The sequence below is a fragment of the Cheilinus undulatus genome, linkage group 23, assembly GCF_018320785.1.
Source record: "Cheilinus undulatus linkage group 23, ASM1832078v1, whole genome shotgun sequence".
Lineage (NCBI taxonomy): Eukaryota > Metazoa > Chordata > Actinopteri > Labriformes > Labridae > Cheilinus > Cheilinus undulatus.
In genome coordinates this window covers 29,689,665-29,706,515 of record NC_054887.1, presented here as the reverse complement: position 1 = coordinate 29,706,515, position 16,851 = coordinate 29,689,665, and the positions used below count along the sequence as shown (strand labels likewise).

Sequence of the window (16,851 nt, the reverse complement as noted above, 5' to 3'; positions counted from 1 at the left end):
GACTTTTCTAAAGCAGAAACTGGCGTCAGTGAGAAGAAAGAGAAACATAGAAGAAAACAACACAAAGGGATTAAGACTGACAATAAAACCAGTTTAAACTAGAAAAGCACTCGGACAGTGCAGACCGCCATTAGCCCTATCTCCCAACAGTACAGAATCCTTAAAGAAAAATTCCTGGATCCAGACGGTGATCTGGATCAGTCCCAAAATCTAATCAGTTCTTCCTTATGCCATTTCTGACATTTCCTGAAAATTTTATCAAAATTGGTCCATTACTTTTGGAGTTATGTTGCTAACAAACAAACAAACAAACAAACAAACAAACAAACCCACCCGATCACATAACCTCCTTGGTGGAGGCAATAAAACAAAAAAAATGAAAGAAAAATCCAATAAAATTTAATTAAATAGTACATTTTTAAAACACTGGCATCTACCTAAGTGCTCTAAATTGACTAAAAGACAAAAAACAAAAGGTAAAAACTAAGGCGGTCAGCATTAATGCATTAATTATGATTAATTCAGGCCCATCATTACTGCTCTGAATTTCTTTTCTAAATTCAGAATAATTGCAGCGTCTCCCTGCAGACACAGAGATATAAAATGAGTCCACCACTGCTCCTTAATTTCTCATTTCACTCTAAAAAACTCACAGACAGCTCAGAGGACGAGTCAAAAGTCTTCTGAGCCTTTTGTTGTCAGAGTTTTTCCTTTCTTTACTGTAAGCTTTTTCCCTTTTAATCCCTAACATGTTCATTTTTCCATGGTTAAGTTCATTTTATAAATTTTAATGCACCCAAAGGTCCTTTTTTCAGAATAAAGCAGGTCTTTATCCAAAAAGGAAGTCAATTAGCTGTCTTTTAGTTTAAGACAGTTAAAAAAATCCAAAACACTTTAAAATTCAAAAGAGTGGAATTTCAAAATGTATCTGAAACTAGCCATTAAACACATGTACTACAAAAAAATCTGAGTTTAATCAGGATTAAAAGAAATAATCTTGTGACAGTTGTAAGACAAACATAAAAATAAACAAAGATACGATAAAAACACAGTGAAGAAGAAAACAAAAAGACACAGAAGGACAGAGACAGAGCTTATCTCTCATGGTTATGGTGATTTATAAACCATAAATCAGAATAAATTCTAAGATGTCATCAAAGATTTGTGTGATGGGAGAAATTTGGATTAAAGGATGCAGTTTGTACCATAATTTAGGGACCACTGCAGACAAGGCTCAGTGGCCTCTTTTTTCCAGTGTGGTCTTTGGGACAAGTTATAAAAAGAGTAAAAGTTACAGAGCATATTTATAATTAAAAGAGTCGTAACTGTTTTTATCAAAATATTTTAACGCAAAGGAAATGACAGCTGTGAGAAAGTGAAATTTTACCCTTGATTACACTCTAAAACTGCTGCTTTGAATTTGTTCCCTGTCATAACGTGGTCATAGCGCGTTTCTGGGTGAACCACCCGCACAGCAGGGGGCGCTCTACAGCGGCTTTCATTCAAACGGGAAGAATAGGAAGCCGAACAATGACGAAGAAGAACGTTAGCGCGGGTTGTTTGAGTTGCTAACTGCTGCCAAACATTAGCTGCCAGAAGATCTGCTAACTGCCATTACGGTGAGTTTTTCTTCAGTCAGTTAACTTTAAAACCTAACGTAAACTTACGGTTAACATTATCAAGCAAGACCTTAGCGAGGTTTCACGAATATATCTGTGGGATTTACGATGAATTCCAGACTTTAAAGTCGCCCTGTTTTCGTTCGTTTACATTGACGGTGAATCAGCATCAGTTATTTTCATAAACTGCCAAATTCTTCTTCACTTACTGTTGTTTACTTGAATTATGAGAGGAAAGAGAAAGGTAAAACACCTAAATGACCGATATTCTGTGATCCTCGGCGCTGAAATCACTTCATCCAGGGGTTTATTTTCATCCAGCATTTACGGCGTCTTATAACATTTAGGCTATTTAACAACATAATTGGTGCACACCCTTTAGCAAACGGCTGTTTATTTAAAATATTACACGGTGTTTAACAAAGATGACAGGACGTAAAGTTTTCATGACCTCTGGAGTTTGTTTTTCCAAAGGGAACCCCGCATATTATAAAGACATACTGCCCTTATTAAATCATGGCTATTGTCCTATAAGAAGTTCACAGAAGCACATTTAAATATAGATATAATTGTTTTAATCCAGTGATACTCAACGTGTAGCTCTAGATCCACATGTGACTCATTTGTGATGATTTGTGGCTCTTTTATGTCTTAATTTGAAACATTATTCCCCCAGAAAACTTTAAAAAGAACATTTTTACCTCAGAAATTATCCATTGCAAGTAACACTAACCAGTTTTTCCCACACTTACACAGTAGGCTTTAACTGTCAAACTTAATTGTAAGCCGCTATTTTTTGTCTCCATATTTCCATTGCCCTAACTTGCAATTTTTTTTGCTACTTGAATTCAATTTAACTGCTTTTAGCCCATTTTTGACACTTTTATCCAGTTTTTTGCATTTTTTTTGCCCCTTTTTGCCACTTATCACCCATTTAAGCTACCTTTCGCTAATCAGATATGTCACTAATTTCCCATTTTTTGCCACTCGATGCTTTTTTGCCCATTTTTCCCACTGGTGTTCTGATTTTTGCCGATTTCGGTCACTTTTTACTCATTTCTCTCCACATTTTTGCCACTATGGGACCACTTTTGGACCGTTTTTGCCACTTCCTGTCCTTTTTTGCCACTTTTCTTCCTGTGTTTGCCGCTTTAAGACCATTTTGCCACTTACTTTTGTCACTTTTCTCCCCTTTTTGCCACTTTTTGCCAATTTCCCATTTTTTGCCACTCGTTGATGCTTTTTTGCCCATTTTTCCCACCATTTGCTGATTTTTGCCCATATTAGTCACTTTTCACTCATTTTTCTCCACATTTTTGTCACTTTGGGACCACTTTTGGACAGTTTTTGCCACTTCCTGTCCTTTTTTGCCACTTTTCTTCCTGTGTTTGCCGCTTTAAGCCCATTTTGCCACTTACTTTTGTCACTTTTCTCCCCTTTTTGACACTTTTATCCTGCTTTTTGCCATTTGGTTGCCCCTTTTTGCCACTTCTCACTCAGTTAAGCTGCCTATTGCAGTTAAATGTCACATTTCGCACATTTTTCCTACCGTTTGCTGATTTTTGACCATTTTAGTCACTCTTCACTCATTTTTTGCAATGTTTTGCCACCTTTAACTCATTGTTTGGTCACTTCCCACCCATTTTTGCCACTTTTCTCCCAATGTTTGCTGCTTTTTGACCATTTTTGCCACCTTTAACTTATTTTTATTGCCACTTTCACCACTTAGATTGTGGCTCTTGCATGTATTTTTCAACAGTTTGGCTCTTTGGTTGAGCAGGGTTGAGTAACACTGTTCTAATCAGTCATTTTTATGGTATAAAGGTGTTGCTCTGTTGTTAGTGAGATCGTCATGGAGTCCACAGAGAGCAGGTTTGCTCACCTGCTGCAGCCCATCAGAGAGCTCACCAAGAACTGGGACATCGATGTGGCTTCAGAGCTAAACGACTATTTGGAAGAGGTAGGAATTGTGACTGTTATACATCAGAGTTCCAGCTAAGGGAGAAAATCAAGAAGTACAGATAAAGCTGTAGAAAATGATGGAGTTTTTAGTGGAAGTTTCTTTGTCTGATAACTCTTTCTTTCTCTGCAGCTGGATGAAATGTGCATCACTTTTGATGGAGGGAAAACCAGACTGAACTTTGCAGAAGCTGCCCTGTTGATTCAGGGCTCAGCCTGCATTTACAGCAAGAAGGTGAAATGGAAAGCAATCCAAACTAATTATGAACATTACAGCAGTGTTAATTTTGGGAGCTATTTTTAATTTTAGTCTCAGTCTTAGTCTTTAGATGAAATGTCTTTTAGTTTTGGTCACATTTTAGTCATTTCTACCATTTCTAGTTTTAGTCTATAAAAGGTCCTCACTTTTTAGTCTTTACTTTTAGTGCAAGCTTTTATTTTTTTGCCTAAATCTGGTACCAAATCATGATAGTGTTATCTATGCACTCTGCCAAACATGGGGTCTCTTTCTACAGCTGAGAGGCAGAATAGTTATAGATGCCTTTGTTTTTTGACACATTTACCCACAGTGGAGAAATTTCACAGATTTTGAATGTCCAACAAAAACTACATTGCATTTTATTCTAGTTTTGGTCATCTTGATGAAAACTGAAGTCAGTTTTAGTCATCTCAGATCTATTTTTGTTAGTCTTAGTCTAGTTTTTGTCATGAAAAAAAAGGCTGTCGACGAACATTTTTAGTCGTAGTTTTAGTCGACAAAATTAACACTGCATTCGAAGTGGCTATAGATTTACATAGTTGAATTTGATTTGTCAGATATTGCCTGTAGTCGACTAGTCACCGAGTGTTTTTTCTTTCCATATTCTCATTTGGAATATACGAGCTTAACAGTGTAATTCAACTATTTGTCCTCTAGACTTTAAATAAAGATGTACACCTTACAACCATGTTACGAATGCCCGTTCAAAATATAGAAGGCTCAAAGCTTCAAGTAAAAAGGAGACTAGAGTTACAAGGTACAAAACTTTATTTATATTGTCCACAGATAACACTGAAATGAGGTCGCTGTCAGTCAAGCATCAAACCAAGAAGCATACCACTGCAAAATAAATGTACCAAACTGGATCCTAGTCTCTAAGTTATTGTGAATCTGCTGAGGTTGAAGATACCAAGAAATAAAATAGGAAGTGAGGTAATTTTATTTAAAATCAGACATTCAACACCCTGAAACAGCTGGAATGGAAGCATCTTTGTCTCAGAAGTAGGTGTTCGAGGTACAGATTGGCTGTTGATTGATTATTGAATATTTGACTGTTTTGGGTCAACCTCGTTTACAGGGTTTTCATAGAAGCTCATCCTTTTTCGTGTGTTTCAGGTGGAGCTCCTGCACAGCCTGGTCTACCAAACTCTGGAGTACATCAACGACAGGAACAAGAAGTGAGCCTTTAGCCTTGAACATGTTTGTTTTGTTTCCATGATCTAATAATAGAGGTTTTTCTTATTTGTGTCCCTGACAGACGGAGTAAACAGGCGGCAGACGCTCAGGGGGATGGCGCAGATGGAGCAACGAGCCAACATGATGCTGACGATGTAGCCGAGGTGAGAAATAAAATCACACACTGTCTCAAAATCAACAATGTTATTGATGCAGACATTTTCCCGTCTTTTCATACGAACAAAGAGGACATTCATCCATCATTTATTTCACTCACTTTCCCCACAATAATGAGTAAACTCTGTTTTTTTTCTGGAGATCTTGCCATAATCATATTATTTTGTGATTACAGTATAGTTTTTTCAATGGTAATTACTTCATTTTTTTGAATTTCTTTTCACTTTCATCAGTTTTTGTTTCTTTTTTGTCAGTTCACTCCCATGGAGCTCGACGACTCAGAGAGGACACAGAAACCTGACTCCAACTCGGTCAGTTGCACCTGAACTTACAAACTGAAATCCTGTCGTTTGTTCAGTAATGATGATGTAACTTATTATGTTTGTTTGATTTTCAGGCTGTGAGTGTCACTCCTCTTCCTCCTGAGTCTCTGATTCCTCCTGAAACCCGTGAAAAGCAGAAACTTCCTCTCATCAGGTCAGTGTGATGGCAAATTCATTCAGAGTATCTTATAAAACAGTCATGGTTTCTTCATTTATATAATGTGGCCGATGGTGGCTTGAAGTTAGTCGTTGTGAATCTCTGACCTGTGTTTTTGTGTCTCAGTGTGAAAGGAGAGATCTTGTGCAGTCTGAAGGATTTCAGGATCAACATCTTCATCCCAGGAGTCGAGGACATGATCCTGCTCACTCTGGGGTCTGCTGCTTCAAGGTTCCTGCTGGAAAACGGTCAAGAATCTGCTCTGAGTGATCAACAACAACAAGGTTGGTTTTTGAGAACGGTCGTTCTTATCGTGCAGCAACTTCCATGTTGGGCATTTGGATACAGAATCGACTGCGTTTCGTACATGCAACCACACTTTGCTTTAACAGTATACAGTATCTTAAGTGACATCCTTTAATCTGAAACCACCTGCCTACGCCGTATCTGATCACTTCCATTAAAGTTCGTGTACAAAATAGTGTATCATTACATCAGGGATGTTGGACTCAATCACAGCAGGGGCCAAATTCTGAATTTGGGTCTAACCTGAGGGCCTAACTGGGTCAAAATGTTCCCATTAACTGTAAACCTCATCTTCACCGTTAACAATTATAGGGGAAAAATGTAACATTGATGATAAATGATTTTGAGATAAAAAAGTCAAAAGTTAAAATTAGGATTTTTAAAATTTAAAGAACTAAATAAAATTAAAAATTATGAGTTAAAAAGGTCAAAATATAAACCAAAAATCAAATTATGAGTTTTAAAGAGAAAATATGAGATAAAATTCAAAATTAAAGTGAAATTTTTGAATAAAAAAATGTGAATAATTGGGAATAAAAATTATATTTAAGAGCTGAAAGGGTCAAGATGTAAGAAAAAAATTCTTAATTCAAGAGTTTCGAAGGTGAAATATGAGAAAATTCAAAATTATGAGTTTTAAATGCAAAGTATGAGATAAAAAACAAATTCATAAGGTTAAAAGGTCAAAATATAATTTAAAATTCTGTCATAAAATGTTAAATACGAGATAGAATTAAAAATATTAAATTATAAAGGTCCAAAGATGAGAAGAAATTTAAGATTCTAAATCCAAAAGGTTAATATTTGAGATTAAAATTCAGTTCATGAATTTAAAATGTCAAAATATGACTTAAAGATTAAAATTGTGAATCCATATCCTCAAAATATGATATAAAAAGTCAAAACCATACCTTTAAGTAATTATTGTGAGATGCAAATTAGAAAATAGAACAAAAACCACAAATTTCTTTTCCCACATTCCTGACTTTTTATCAAATTATTTTAACTCTTTACTCTTTTGAATTCTTAAGACTTAACAAGGATCTTTTCAATCAACAAGGTTAAGTTTACATTGTTATACTGGAGGAAATCTGCAGACCTCATACTGGTGGGCCAGTTATAATAAAAATATCACATGACCTGCTGGGCCGGGTATAACTGTGCCACAGACTTTGGATTTGGCCCTGAGTTTGACATCCCTGTGTGTAAAGGGTCCCTAAAAACTGACCTATACCATCCCGCCTTTTTGGAACCCTTCTATAGGGGTACCAACCTTAACTATCCGTCCCTTCATTGCGTGATTTAAAAGTACGTTTGTGACAAAATAAGGGAGAAAAGTCGTTAAAAAGGCACTGCTTGCCTCTAAGCTCACAGCAACATTTACATGAGTGCTTTATGCAGTGAAGACACTTGAACAACAAATGAACAGGGCCAATGAGCCATGAGCTAAAAGGCTAGCTGTGCCTTTTTAACAGCTTTTCTTCCTCTACTGTCATAAACTTGATTTTACAAATGTGTATTTAGCAAACCAATCTTTAAACATCACAGCACATTAAGAGGAGCAAAAGAAATACTATGCTGTGTATCTTTATATATATTATACTGGGAGATTGTGGTAACTTCTCAGCTCTGCTTTTTCATTTCTTTAAAGTTCTACAGTCATGGATGAAAGTATTGGCACCCCTGGAATCCCAGATTTCATGATTCCTTGCACACAGTCAAGGCACCCAGTGCCAGAGGCAGCAAAACAAGCCCAAAACATCTTTGAACCTCCACCATGTTTGGCTGTAGGTACTGTGTTCTTTTCTTTGTAGGCCTCACTCCGTTTTCTGTAAACAGTAGAATGACGTGCTTTTCTAAAAAGCTCTACCTTAGTCTCATCTGTCCACAAAATGTTCTCCCAGAAGGACTGAGGCTTACTCAGGTTCATTTTTGAAAACTCCAGTCTGGCTTTTTTATGTCTCTTTGCCAGCAGTGGGGTTCTCCTCGGTCTCCTGTCATTTTTGTGTTGTTCCAGTGCAACTCAATGAAATAAACAGGTGTATACCAAAAACATTTGTAATTGCAACAGTTTTTCTGGAGAAATTCCGGGGGTGCCAATACTTTTATCTGTGACTGCATGTCAAATTAGCTGTAGGTGCTGGTTCACGTCATGTTTCTGAAATATCTCGCCATCCAGACCCTGTGGCTCCAGGCGAAGCGCCATCTGAAGCTCCAGTTGAAGCTGCTGTAGTTCCACCTGATGCCGTAGAAAACGGAGATGATGCTGCAGACGACTTCCTCCCGATTGAAGACGTCCACATGGAGCAGGACGTAGAGGAACACGTGGACAGACACCAGGTCTCTGCTGATTCAGGAGATGTTTTAAGTTATTTACAGAAAGTGCTACAGCATACAGACTGCATTGCTTTAACAGGACAGAAATGTTGTAGCTGCTACGCACTGATATGTGGTTTTTCTGTTAACGTTGAATATTTGTGTTTGTGTCTCAGGCTCCGAGTGAAGGCCGAATGATCAGAGAGAGACGACAGGTGGAGGAAGACAAACAGAAGAAGGAGACGGTGCCCCCGGTATTTATTTTATATTTAATCATCAGTTTATCAGATTTAAATTAGGGCTGTTAATTAAATAAAGCTACCCCTTTGGGAGCTAAATAGACCTTTTTGCTTTTTTATGCAGTCCATTTTTCTTATCCTGCATCTGCATGCATTTTGCCTGGATGAGAGTACACAAGTTGTGTCTTTAACCTTTTGTATCATGGCAGCTCTAATATGTTCATAGTTAAAACTTCTCATCTTCTCTAAACCAGTCTTTCTTCTTTGTTTTTTCTTCCAGGTGAGCGTGTGGACGCTTCACGACCCGTACGCCGTCCTCAGAGAGGATAAACCCTCCAAACCCGGTTAGTTTATGGACTCTCATGGTTTTTTTTCAGTCTGTTCTGTTTGCTGACTTGTTTTTATCACCTGTTCAGGTAAATGTTATAAGGTTCCTGATGGTTTGGACGATGGAGGAAAGAGAAAACGGAAACGAGGAGGAGCTCTGCAGGACTTCAGGAGCTGGTTCACAGGAACCTGTAAGGACAACATTCACCTCTGTTATAGAGATGTATTCTAGTGATGATGAGGGTGACATAACTCGGAGATGTTTTGTTTTTGTTTCAGTTGATCCTCCAGAGCACAAATTAAAAACCGGGCCCACGTTTACAGGTAATGTTTTCTACTCTTTTCCTCTCATATCTTTAATCAAAGATGTTTGATTTAATGATGTTTTGAATTTCAGACTTGAACTACATCTACGTGAGCACCATAAAAGATAAGCTGAAGACTCGCAAGAAGCTCTTCAGGAGAGCGGTATGATCATGAACGTGTTTGTGAATGTGCTTTCATTTGTTGATGTTGTGTTCTGATGTCATTATTGGTGTGTGATGATGTCACTCAGGGTGTCTTCGTCTCTGATGAGGAGCTGCGGCGGACTTTCCTGCAGCCTGCGGAGCCGCAGCCCCAGCAGGAGGGGGAGGAGCCTGTGGATGGATTCAGACATCCTGACCTGCTGGGTAAAACTTCTCCACACTTCCATGGTGATGTTATCTGTGTTGCTTCAAGTTCTAGATAATATTTGTATTTTATAACATTTCTATTTTCTTTTTATAATTGTCTTTTAGGTGGCGATGACGACACGTCGGATAACGAACACGACGCATTTCCTGAAGATGTTCCGGCTGAGTTTAGAGGAGGAGCTGACTTCATTTCTCCGGGTAATAACGAGAGATGAGAATAAAACCCTGCATGCCTGCATTTGCTGAAACCCAAAAATCTCCAACATTTGTCTCACATTTTTAGTTGCTTTGTTTGATAATGAAATAGTCAACTTAAGTCTGTAGAGTAGTTTGACATCAGTGTCTTTAATAAGATAGAAAAGTTTGAAATTGACCTTTTTGTGTTTGCAGACGTTCAAAAAGACGAGCTGAGTTATGAGGATCTGGTGAAGCTGCGAGTGGTAAGAGAACTTTGTTGAATATATAAACGTGAGGTTTTACAGGATTTCGGACTCAAACATCTGTATTTATAGGTAATATTTAAAGATAAAAAATCAAAGCTTGTTGTGTTTCCTGTGTCTGTATTTTAGGAGCAGCTGGTGGTGAACTGTCGCGGTTACACTCAGGAAACAGCTCTGAGTCGACGAGTTAAAGACTGGGAGGACAAAATCAAACCTGAGCTGCAGTTGCAGGTAAACACACATAAAGATTTACATCTCTACCTGGAGAATAGACGTCTGATTATTTTCCTGAGGTAATAAACATGTTGCTCTTTCCTGTGGGTTCTCAGGAGGAACGCCCGGCCTTTGACATTCACGATTATGGCGGTCGGATCATTGAAAAGCTGGACACCGTTGGTGAGCGTCGATCTTTTGCCTCCATCGTCGCTGGGTTGGATAACTTTGAAGCCTGCAAATATCTGCTGGCATCACTGCAGCTGGTGAGTACACATGCAAATAACGATGGTTTTATTAGTTCTTAAATAAAGTTTAGCAGTTGGCTACTGGTTGATCTAGCTGGCAAAGAATGTACAGGCTGTTATTTTTAATTCTATGCATTCAATTTTTTCTCTACAGCCAATTGACTGATTGCTCAAGATTTTCTCAGGTTGATTACAACAATTTAATTTAGCAGGGAACCTGAGAAAGGTAACCTGACATGCCAGATGGATTTGTTTCACACATCAGCACTTTGGTACAAACTCTGTTTGTTTTGAAAGCGCTCTATAAATAAAGTTGCACTTGACGTTGATCCATCTGGTAAACCTCTCATAGACGGTGTTTGGGAAAGGTCAGAGCTTTTGAAAATGAAACTCGGAGGGTGATTGGATGAACGTTCTGTCTGTCACATCTTTACGGGCCAATCAGAGCAACAAAACAAGTGACGTAGTCGCTACGGAGCTGCGCCCCTACCAACGAGTAAACTCCATAGAGAACTGCATAACATGACTTTTGTCATTCTTGAAAAGAAAACAACTTACTGTGGTTTTCGTTCTTCTTTTAACGAAGAAATGTCGTCAAGTTCTGATAAAACTGGTGCTTTAGCAGCATCCACGCTAATCTCTTCCGCCATAATTGCACCGGCCTCTTGTTGCTGCTTGCTTACGTCATGACTCTGCCGCGTCTGAAAGTACTGCCCCTTAATTTCTGATTGGTCTGTCACTACCCTCATCTTTGGTTGTTGTTTTGATTGAACACCTCCTGGTGGCTGAATTGTAATCCTTCTTAAATGTTTAATAAACATGGTGATCTGTGTCTCTCAGGCGAATGACTACACGGTGGAGGTGGACTCGGCGGTCGGTCTGGAGGAGAGTGTGGACTCCATGGGTTTGACCCTGCTGAGCACTCACAGAGCGACGGACAGATTCAAAACGATGGCGGCTTCACAATAAGAAGACTCACCAGGTCACATAAATGCTTGCTCTTGACGGGACATTTGTACTTTTTATATCAAGCATCAACCTTGTTTTCTGTCTGTTTTTCTCTCTGTACGTCTGATTCCTGCTATTATTCAATCATGGTCCGTCTCTGTGTTTAAGTCTTTATTAAAAAAGAAAATATGTTTTATAATCAAGTGCCCTGTCCTTCAGGAGCTCCTAAGATATGAATTTGTAATAAAATGTTTGTTAATAAAGAAAAAAGTTTTGTTTCTGCTTGTGGTTTACAAAGATTAAGCACTAATAATTCCTTGTATGGACAGATTGTAAAGCTACATCTTTGGTCATTGAAGGCAGTGGTTCCCAACCTTTTTTCCATTGAGCCCTTGCTTCACATAGAGCTGCACCCTCCAGGACCCACATGGAGAAATATGGAGAACATATTTCTGTCAGAAATACAGACATTTGAATTGTTTTCATCATTTAAAGCCAAACACAATAGCCCAAACCACAAGTGTTATTAGCAAAACACCTTGGTATAACCTATTTATGTGGATTTTATCATGATTTTTGGTAGTTTGAGTGAACCTAATTTCAACAATCTCAGAGCAGACCATCCATCGTGCCCCCCCAAGGGGATCCCGGACCCCAGGTCAGGAACCAAGGATTTAAGGAAAAGACAATCTCACGTAAAAATAACATAGGACTACACAAAAGGTAGAAAACTCAGATTTTATTTAATTTTCAAAACATAACCATTAATAAGACAGCAGATGTTCACTCATTAACTCTGTTTTTATTAGACAATAAACTTGATCACTCATGAATCCCTCTACACCTGAAAACATCAAATAGGGATGGTCTGTTGAAGTTTGAACAGTCAGATTATTGATTTAAGGGCAATATTTCACAGCTAGAGTGAAGAAAGTTCACCTGCAGCACAGGACAGCATTTTAATTTCATAGTTAAATAAACCAGTGTGTAAAAAAGAGGAGGATTTAATGGAAAATAATCTTAATTTTCAGTGCAAACACGACATGAAACAACCTTTGCTACCCTCGTCGTTTTCAGTCAGCCATGTTTCTACAGAAGTCCAGTCCAGGCATCACCACTAGATGCTGCTAAATCCTCCACACTAGTTCTTTAAAGCTCTTTTCACACATGCAACCATGAGATTTTCAGGGTAACCTACCCAGAAAAACCCCTTAGAGTGCTTATTAACACTTGTCCCTTGCAGGAGAAAGTTTTCCTGTTAGTTAATGGAGGGGTGAGGGGGAAAAGAACCAGGGGTCCAGGAGGGAAAATGTCAAGATAAAATCAGGGTAATAGACCCTGCTGTTTGAGTTCAAACACTTGGTTCACCCAGGAGTTTTAAAATTTGACATGATTCTGGTAAAACAAAACAAAACAAAACAAAAAACCAACTTATAAAGCTCTGATACCACAGCTCACAAAGAGATGTCATAGGCACCCAATATTGGAAACATTTTTGGTTCAGTAACCAAAATTTACAGACAATTCCTGCACACAGACCGTGGCATACAAAGCAGAAACATTGCAGACATGTTTGAACAATCTAGTCAGTGCGCAGGAGTTTACCTACGAGGGCTGAATGATTTGGGAAAATCTATGTGTGATTTTTTTCCCCAGTATTGCAATTTGATATGCGATTATTTTTTAAATTCCTCATATTATGGTTTTTTTTTAAATCAACAAACACAAGCAATAAATGATTCTATATTATAACTACCACAATATTAGATAAAAAAATTGAAAATATCTAATTGTGATGATTTTGACTCCTATTGCAAGTTGGATAGCAACTGATGTATTAAAGCAGGGGTGTCAAACTCAAGGCCTGGGGGCCAAATTCGGCCTGCAAGATTAGCTGATATTTCTGTTAGAACTGGCCCATCAGGTTGAGGTCTGCAGATTTCCTCAAGAAAAAAAAATAAACTTGTTCTTGATGATTTAAGATAACCATGTTAAGTCATAAAATCTGAAGGAGGAGTAAAAATAATTATATAAGAAGTCAAGAATGTGTAAAAGAAAATGATTTGTGTTTTAATTTCACATTTTCAATTTGCATCTAACAATTAGGACTCAAACTTAGGATTTTGACTTTTTATTTCGTACTTTTAACATTTCAACTCACAATTTAGACTTTTTATATATTTTGAGTTCTAAAATTTATAATTATAATTTTTAATTCATATTTTGGCCAATTATTTTGTATTTTATCTCATATTTTCACCTCCAAACTTTGACTTCATAATCCCATAGTTTGACTTTTTAGACTCACAATCTAAAATTTTGAATCATATTTTGACTTTTAATCTAATGATGACAAATTCTATTTTGACTTTGACTTTCTTTCTAATATATTTGCCTTTAAAAATATATATTTCAATTTCATGTTTCTCACCTTTTTGAATTTATAAATTTACTTTTCTCAGATTGTGAGTCTTTAAACTTATCTTTTTAACTTTTTAAATATCAAAATCATTTATCATCAGTGCCAAGTTGTTTTTTTTAAATATTTTATTACCGTTGAAGCAAGGTTGACAGTTTATGGTTAAAAAGGTGACCCTGTTGGGCCTCAGGTTAGACTTGAATCCAGAATACGGCCCTGTATTAAAAGGAGTTATAATTTTTATGTTGTTCTTACATTCAATTAAAAAAAATGTCCAAAAAAGTAGGATTTCTGTAGACTATTCTAAAAAAATGGATCTGTAATGCATAACGTCTCAGCTGCAAAAAAAGTTTGAAACTGATATTTTGACACAAATTCTAGATTAAAGAAAAATTGCCCCTTCTGTGATTTGAAAACTGCAGCGGGCCATACTGCAATTTAATCTCATTTTCGATTAATTTCCCAGCCCTGCCTGTATTAATTTCTAATATTGATCTTTTAAATTGGACACTGTGACTTTATAAACCCTTTTCTAGTAGCAGTAAGGCAGCAGCAAAGTAGAATAATTGATGGAGTGTCACCAGTTAATTCAGCACCAGTTAAACCATGACACCCATTCTGAACATCAGACAAAATAAACGTTGAAAAAGTGATGTGGGTTAAATCTTCTGGCTGTCTTTTGTTACTTCTTAGGCTTTAAAGTGGCATTTTGACATGTCCTCGAGTATGTATAAGGTCAAAAACAGCCCATCTGCTGGGACCACTAGTGGTCCCAGAACCACACTTTGGGTGGCATTGCACTAGATAATTAGGGGGCAGAGCTCCCAGCCTTGTCCTGACCAATTATTTGTCCAAACAACCCTCAAGAGTGTGTTATCAAATTGATTATTTTCTGCTCCTGATTGAATCAGAGTCTTGCCAATTCAACAGCTTCTGACAGAATACCAAATATAGAGAGCGTGCAGACTGGGACGTGCCACCAAACAGATGTAGCACGCTAGTATAGCTTGCAAATATGGCAGCTAACATACACACAACTTTGCCCAGAGCCAATTTAAATATCTAGGGGAAATAAACCTGCTTGCAGGACTATCACAACAACACAAGTGCCTCTAATATCCCATGCAAAACAAACAACAAGGCTGTTTTTCTGCTGTTTGATCACACAAGTTTCTGTGAGATCTCATGTCGGTGGAATCTCCACAAACAGCAGGTGTGCAGTCTCACGGTCTAGACAAACTCTCTGTTATGTCGATCGGGGGATTATAATCTTAAAAAACTGGATCTGAAAATCAGCAACTTCAGAAAGATCATCCACAGAGAAACCTCACATTTTTAAAGATTTTTATTTTCAGTCTGTAGTTCCCATGATGGGTTCAGGTGTTGGTGAGTGCAACGTGGTTCTTGATGTGGTTCCTGATGCTCTCTGTGATCTGTTCTTGGTTCTTCATCCTGTTGTAATAATCCAAAAACAACCCCTCAGGACTCACCAGGTAGATTAGGATTGTGTGATCTACTATGTAGTCCCCGTCCTCGTCTTTGGGTCCAGGGCTGGCGTACACTCTGTAATCCCGCCCTGCATGTTTGACCTCCTCCGGCGTCCCCGTCAGTCCAATCAGACGGGGGTGAAAGTCTTTGATGTAGTGGGCGAGTGCGGGGACGTCATCCCTCTCTGGGTCCACTGTGATGAAGAGTGGCTGGACGGGGGGCAGAGAAGAGTCCTTGTCCAGAGCTGACACCACAGCGCTCAGTTTGTCGAGTTCATCAGGGCAGATGTCAGGACAGTGCGTGAAACCGAAGTACAGCAGCACCCAGCTGCCCAGGAAGTCCTTCTTCGTCCTGCGCTGCCCCCTGTGGTCCAGGAGGCTGAAGTTACCCTGACCCAGAGCGACCTGCTGAAGCTGCCGAAGACGCTGCTGACGGAGCTTCTGCTGTTTCTCCGCGTAAACGTACCACCACACCGCCATCAGACCGCCGCCGAACACCAGAGTCACCACAAGGCGAGTCCGCAGCTTCAGCCGAGCAGAATGACCCGCCGAGCTCTGGTCCTGAGACAGGAAACGCCTCACAGGGGGAGGAGGAGGACCACGCTGCAGTCCGACAGGCTTAGTGTGTGACGTCAGAGAGGAGGAGGAGACAAACGACTGTTGGACATGACGAAGACTTCTCAGGAGTCGGACTCCACCACGCAGGTCACCCACAATGCACCTGAGCCCCAACATCACCGCCCCAGATGACCTGCAACACACAACAGAAAGAAAAACAAGATGTAATCAGACTATTTCACTTAAAAAAAAAAGAAAAAAAATATATAAATAAACAACACAAACAGTAATCAGGTTTATACTCTTTTACTTTATATTTTTCTATACCATGTATTTTATAAAAAATATGTAATTAAAAACCGGATGGTGTAATCAAACAGCTACAAACATCGCTTCATTTTAACCTGAATAATATAAAAGTTTAGAACTAAGCGCCTCATATAGTTTTATTTTCATTAAATGCAAATCTGATGAGGATATTTTGACATTTACATAGTAAACTAGGTGCACGCGCGAGGGCAGTACTCGCTTTCGTACAACCATCACGTACGCACGCTGCCAAAAGTCACCAGTTAGCACGGTCACTCTTTACAACGATACACCGGGACATGAAACTACACGTACCACATCAAGGTTATTAAGAGATATCAGGTCGGTTTAGGGTATAGAACGGTCCGTTGCAAGGTAATAAACTAGCGCTGAATTTTATAAGCGTATTGCTGACGGCTAAATTAAAAGCAAAGTCATAAAACTTATGTACGGAAGCCCCAGGTCACTTTACCGTTAACATGCGGTTAAAAGGCTACCTGACAGGGCTATTAGCATATAATGCGAACGTGCTGACGGTTACATTGTAATCTTAACAGCGATAAAACACATTCAATAAAATAATAACTCACCTTCAGTGTTCCTACGGACAGACAATGTTGGCTCTTACATGAAGTTAGCTCTGTCAGAGTCAAACGGAGCCGGTTGTGAAACACATGAACTGCAGTTACCTATCTTG

General features: G+C 38.6%; 2 protein-coding genes across 3 annotated transcripts; one reads left to right on the top strand and one right to left on the bottom strand.

Annotated features, from left to right (window-relative positions):
* Positions 1 to 1,503: 1,503 nt before the first annotated feature.
* Positions 1,504 to 11,650, top strand: ncaph2 (non-SMC condensin II complex, subunit H2). 2 transcript variants are annotated; one of them, XM_041780917.1, is made up of 20 exons: positions 1,504 to 1,619; positions 3,462 to 3,579; positions 3,712 to 3,813; positions 4,954 to 5,015; positions 5,096 to 5,177; positions 5,445 to 5,501; positions 5,588 to 5,667; positions 5,797 to 5,954; positions 8,156 to 8,316; positions 8,469 to 8,546; positions 8,812 to 8,875; positions 8,948 to 9,049; positions 9,138 to 9,182; positions 9,256 to 9,326; positions 9,415 to 9,529; positions 9,638 to 9,730; positions 9,923 to 9,972; positions 10,102 to 10,203; positions 10,302 to 10,451; positions 11,274 to 11,649. In XM_041780917.1, exons 2-20 carry the CDS (start codon positions 3,472 to 3,474, stop codon positions 11,400 to 11,402), a joined length of 1,809 nt encoding a protein of 602 aa, XP_041636851.1. In that variant the 5' UTR covers positions 1,504 to 1,619; positions 3,462 to 3,471; the 3' UTR covers positions 11,403 to 11,649. The 2 variants fall into 2 exon arrangements, with proteins under 2 accessions (XP_041636851.1, XP_041636853.1); XM_041780919.1 differs by having other exon boundaries at positions 1,540 to 1,619; positions 3,444 to 3,579; positions 11,274 to 11,650.
* A 3,480-nt stretch (positions 11,651 to 15,130) lies between these two features.
* On the bottom strand, positions 15,131 to 16,851 carry LOC121505219 (protein SCO2 homolog, mitochondrial). The gene is made up of 2 exons (XM_041780332.1): positions 16,745 to 16,851; positions 15,131 to 16,038 (listed from the first exon to the last, which is right to left on the bottom strand). Exon 2 carries the CDS (start codon positions 16,020 to 16,022, stop codon positions 15,177 to 15,179), a length of 846 nt encoding a protein of 281 aa, XP_041636266.1. The 5' UTR covers positions 16,023 to 16,038; positions 16,745 to 16,851; the 3' UTR covers positions 15,131 to 15,176.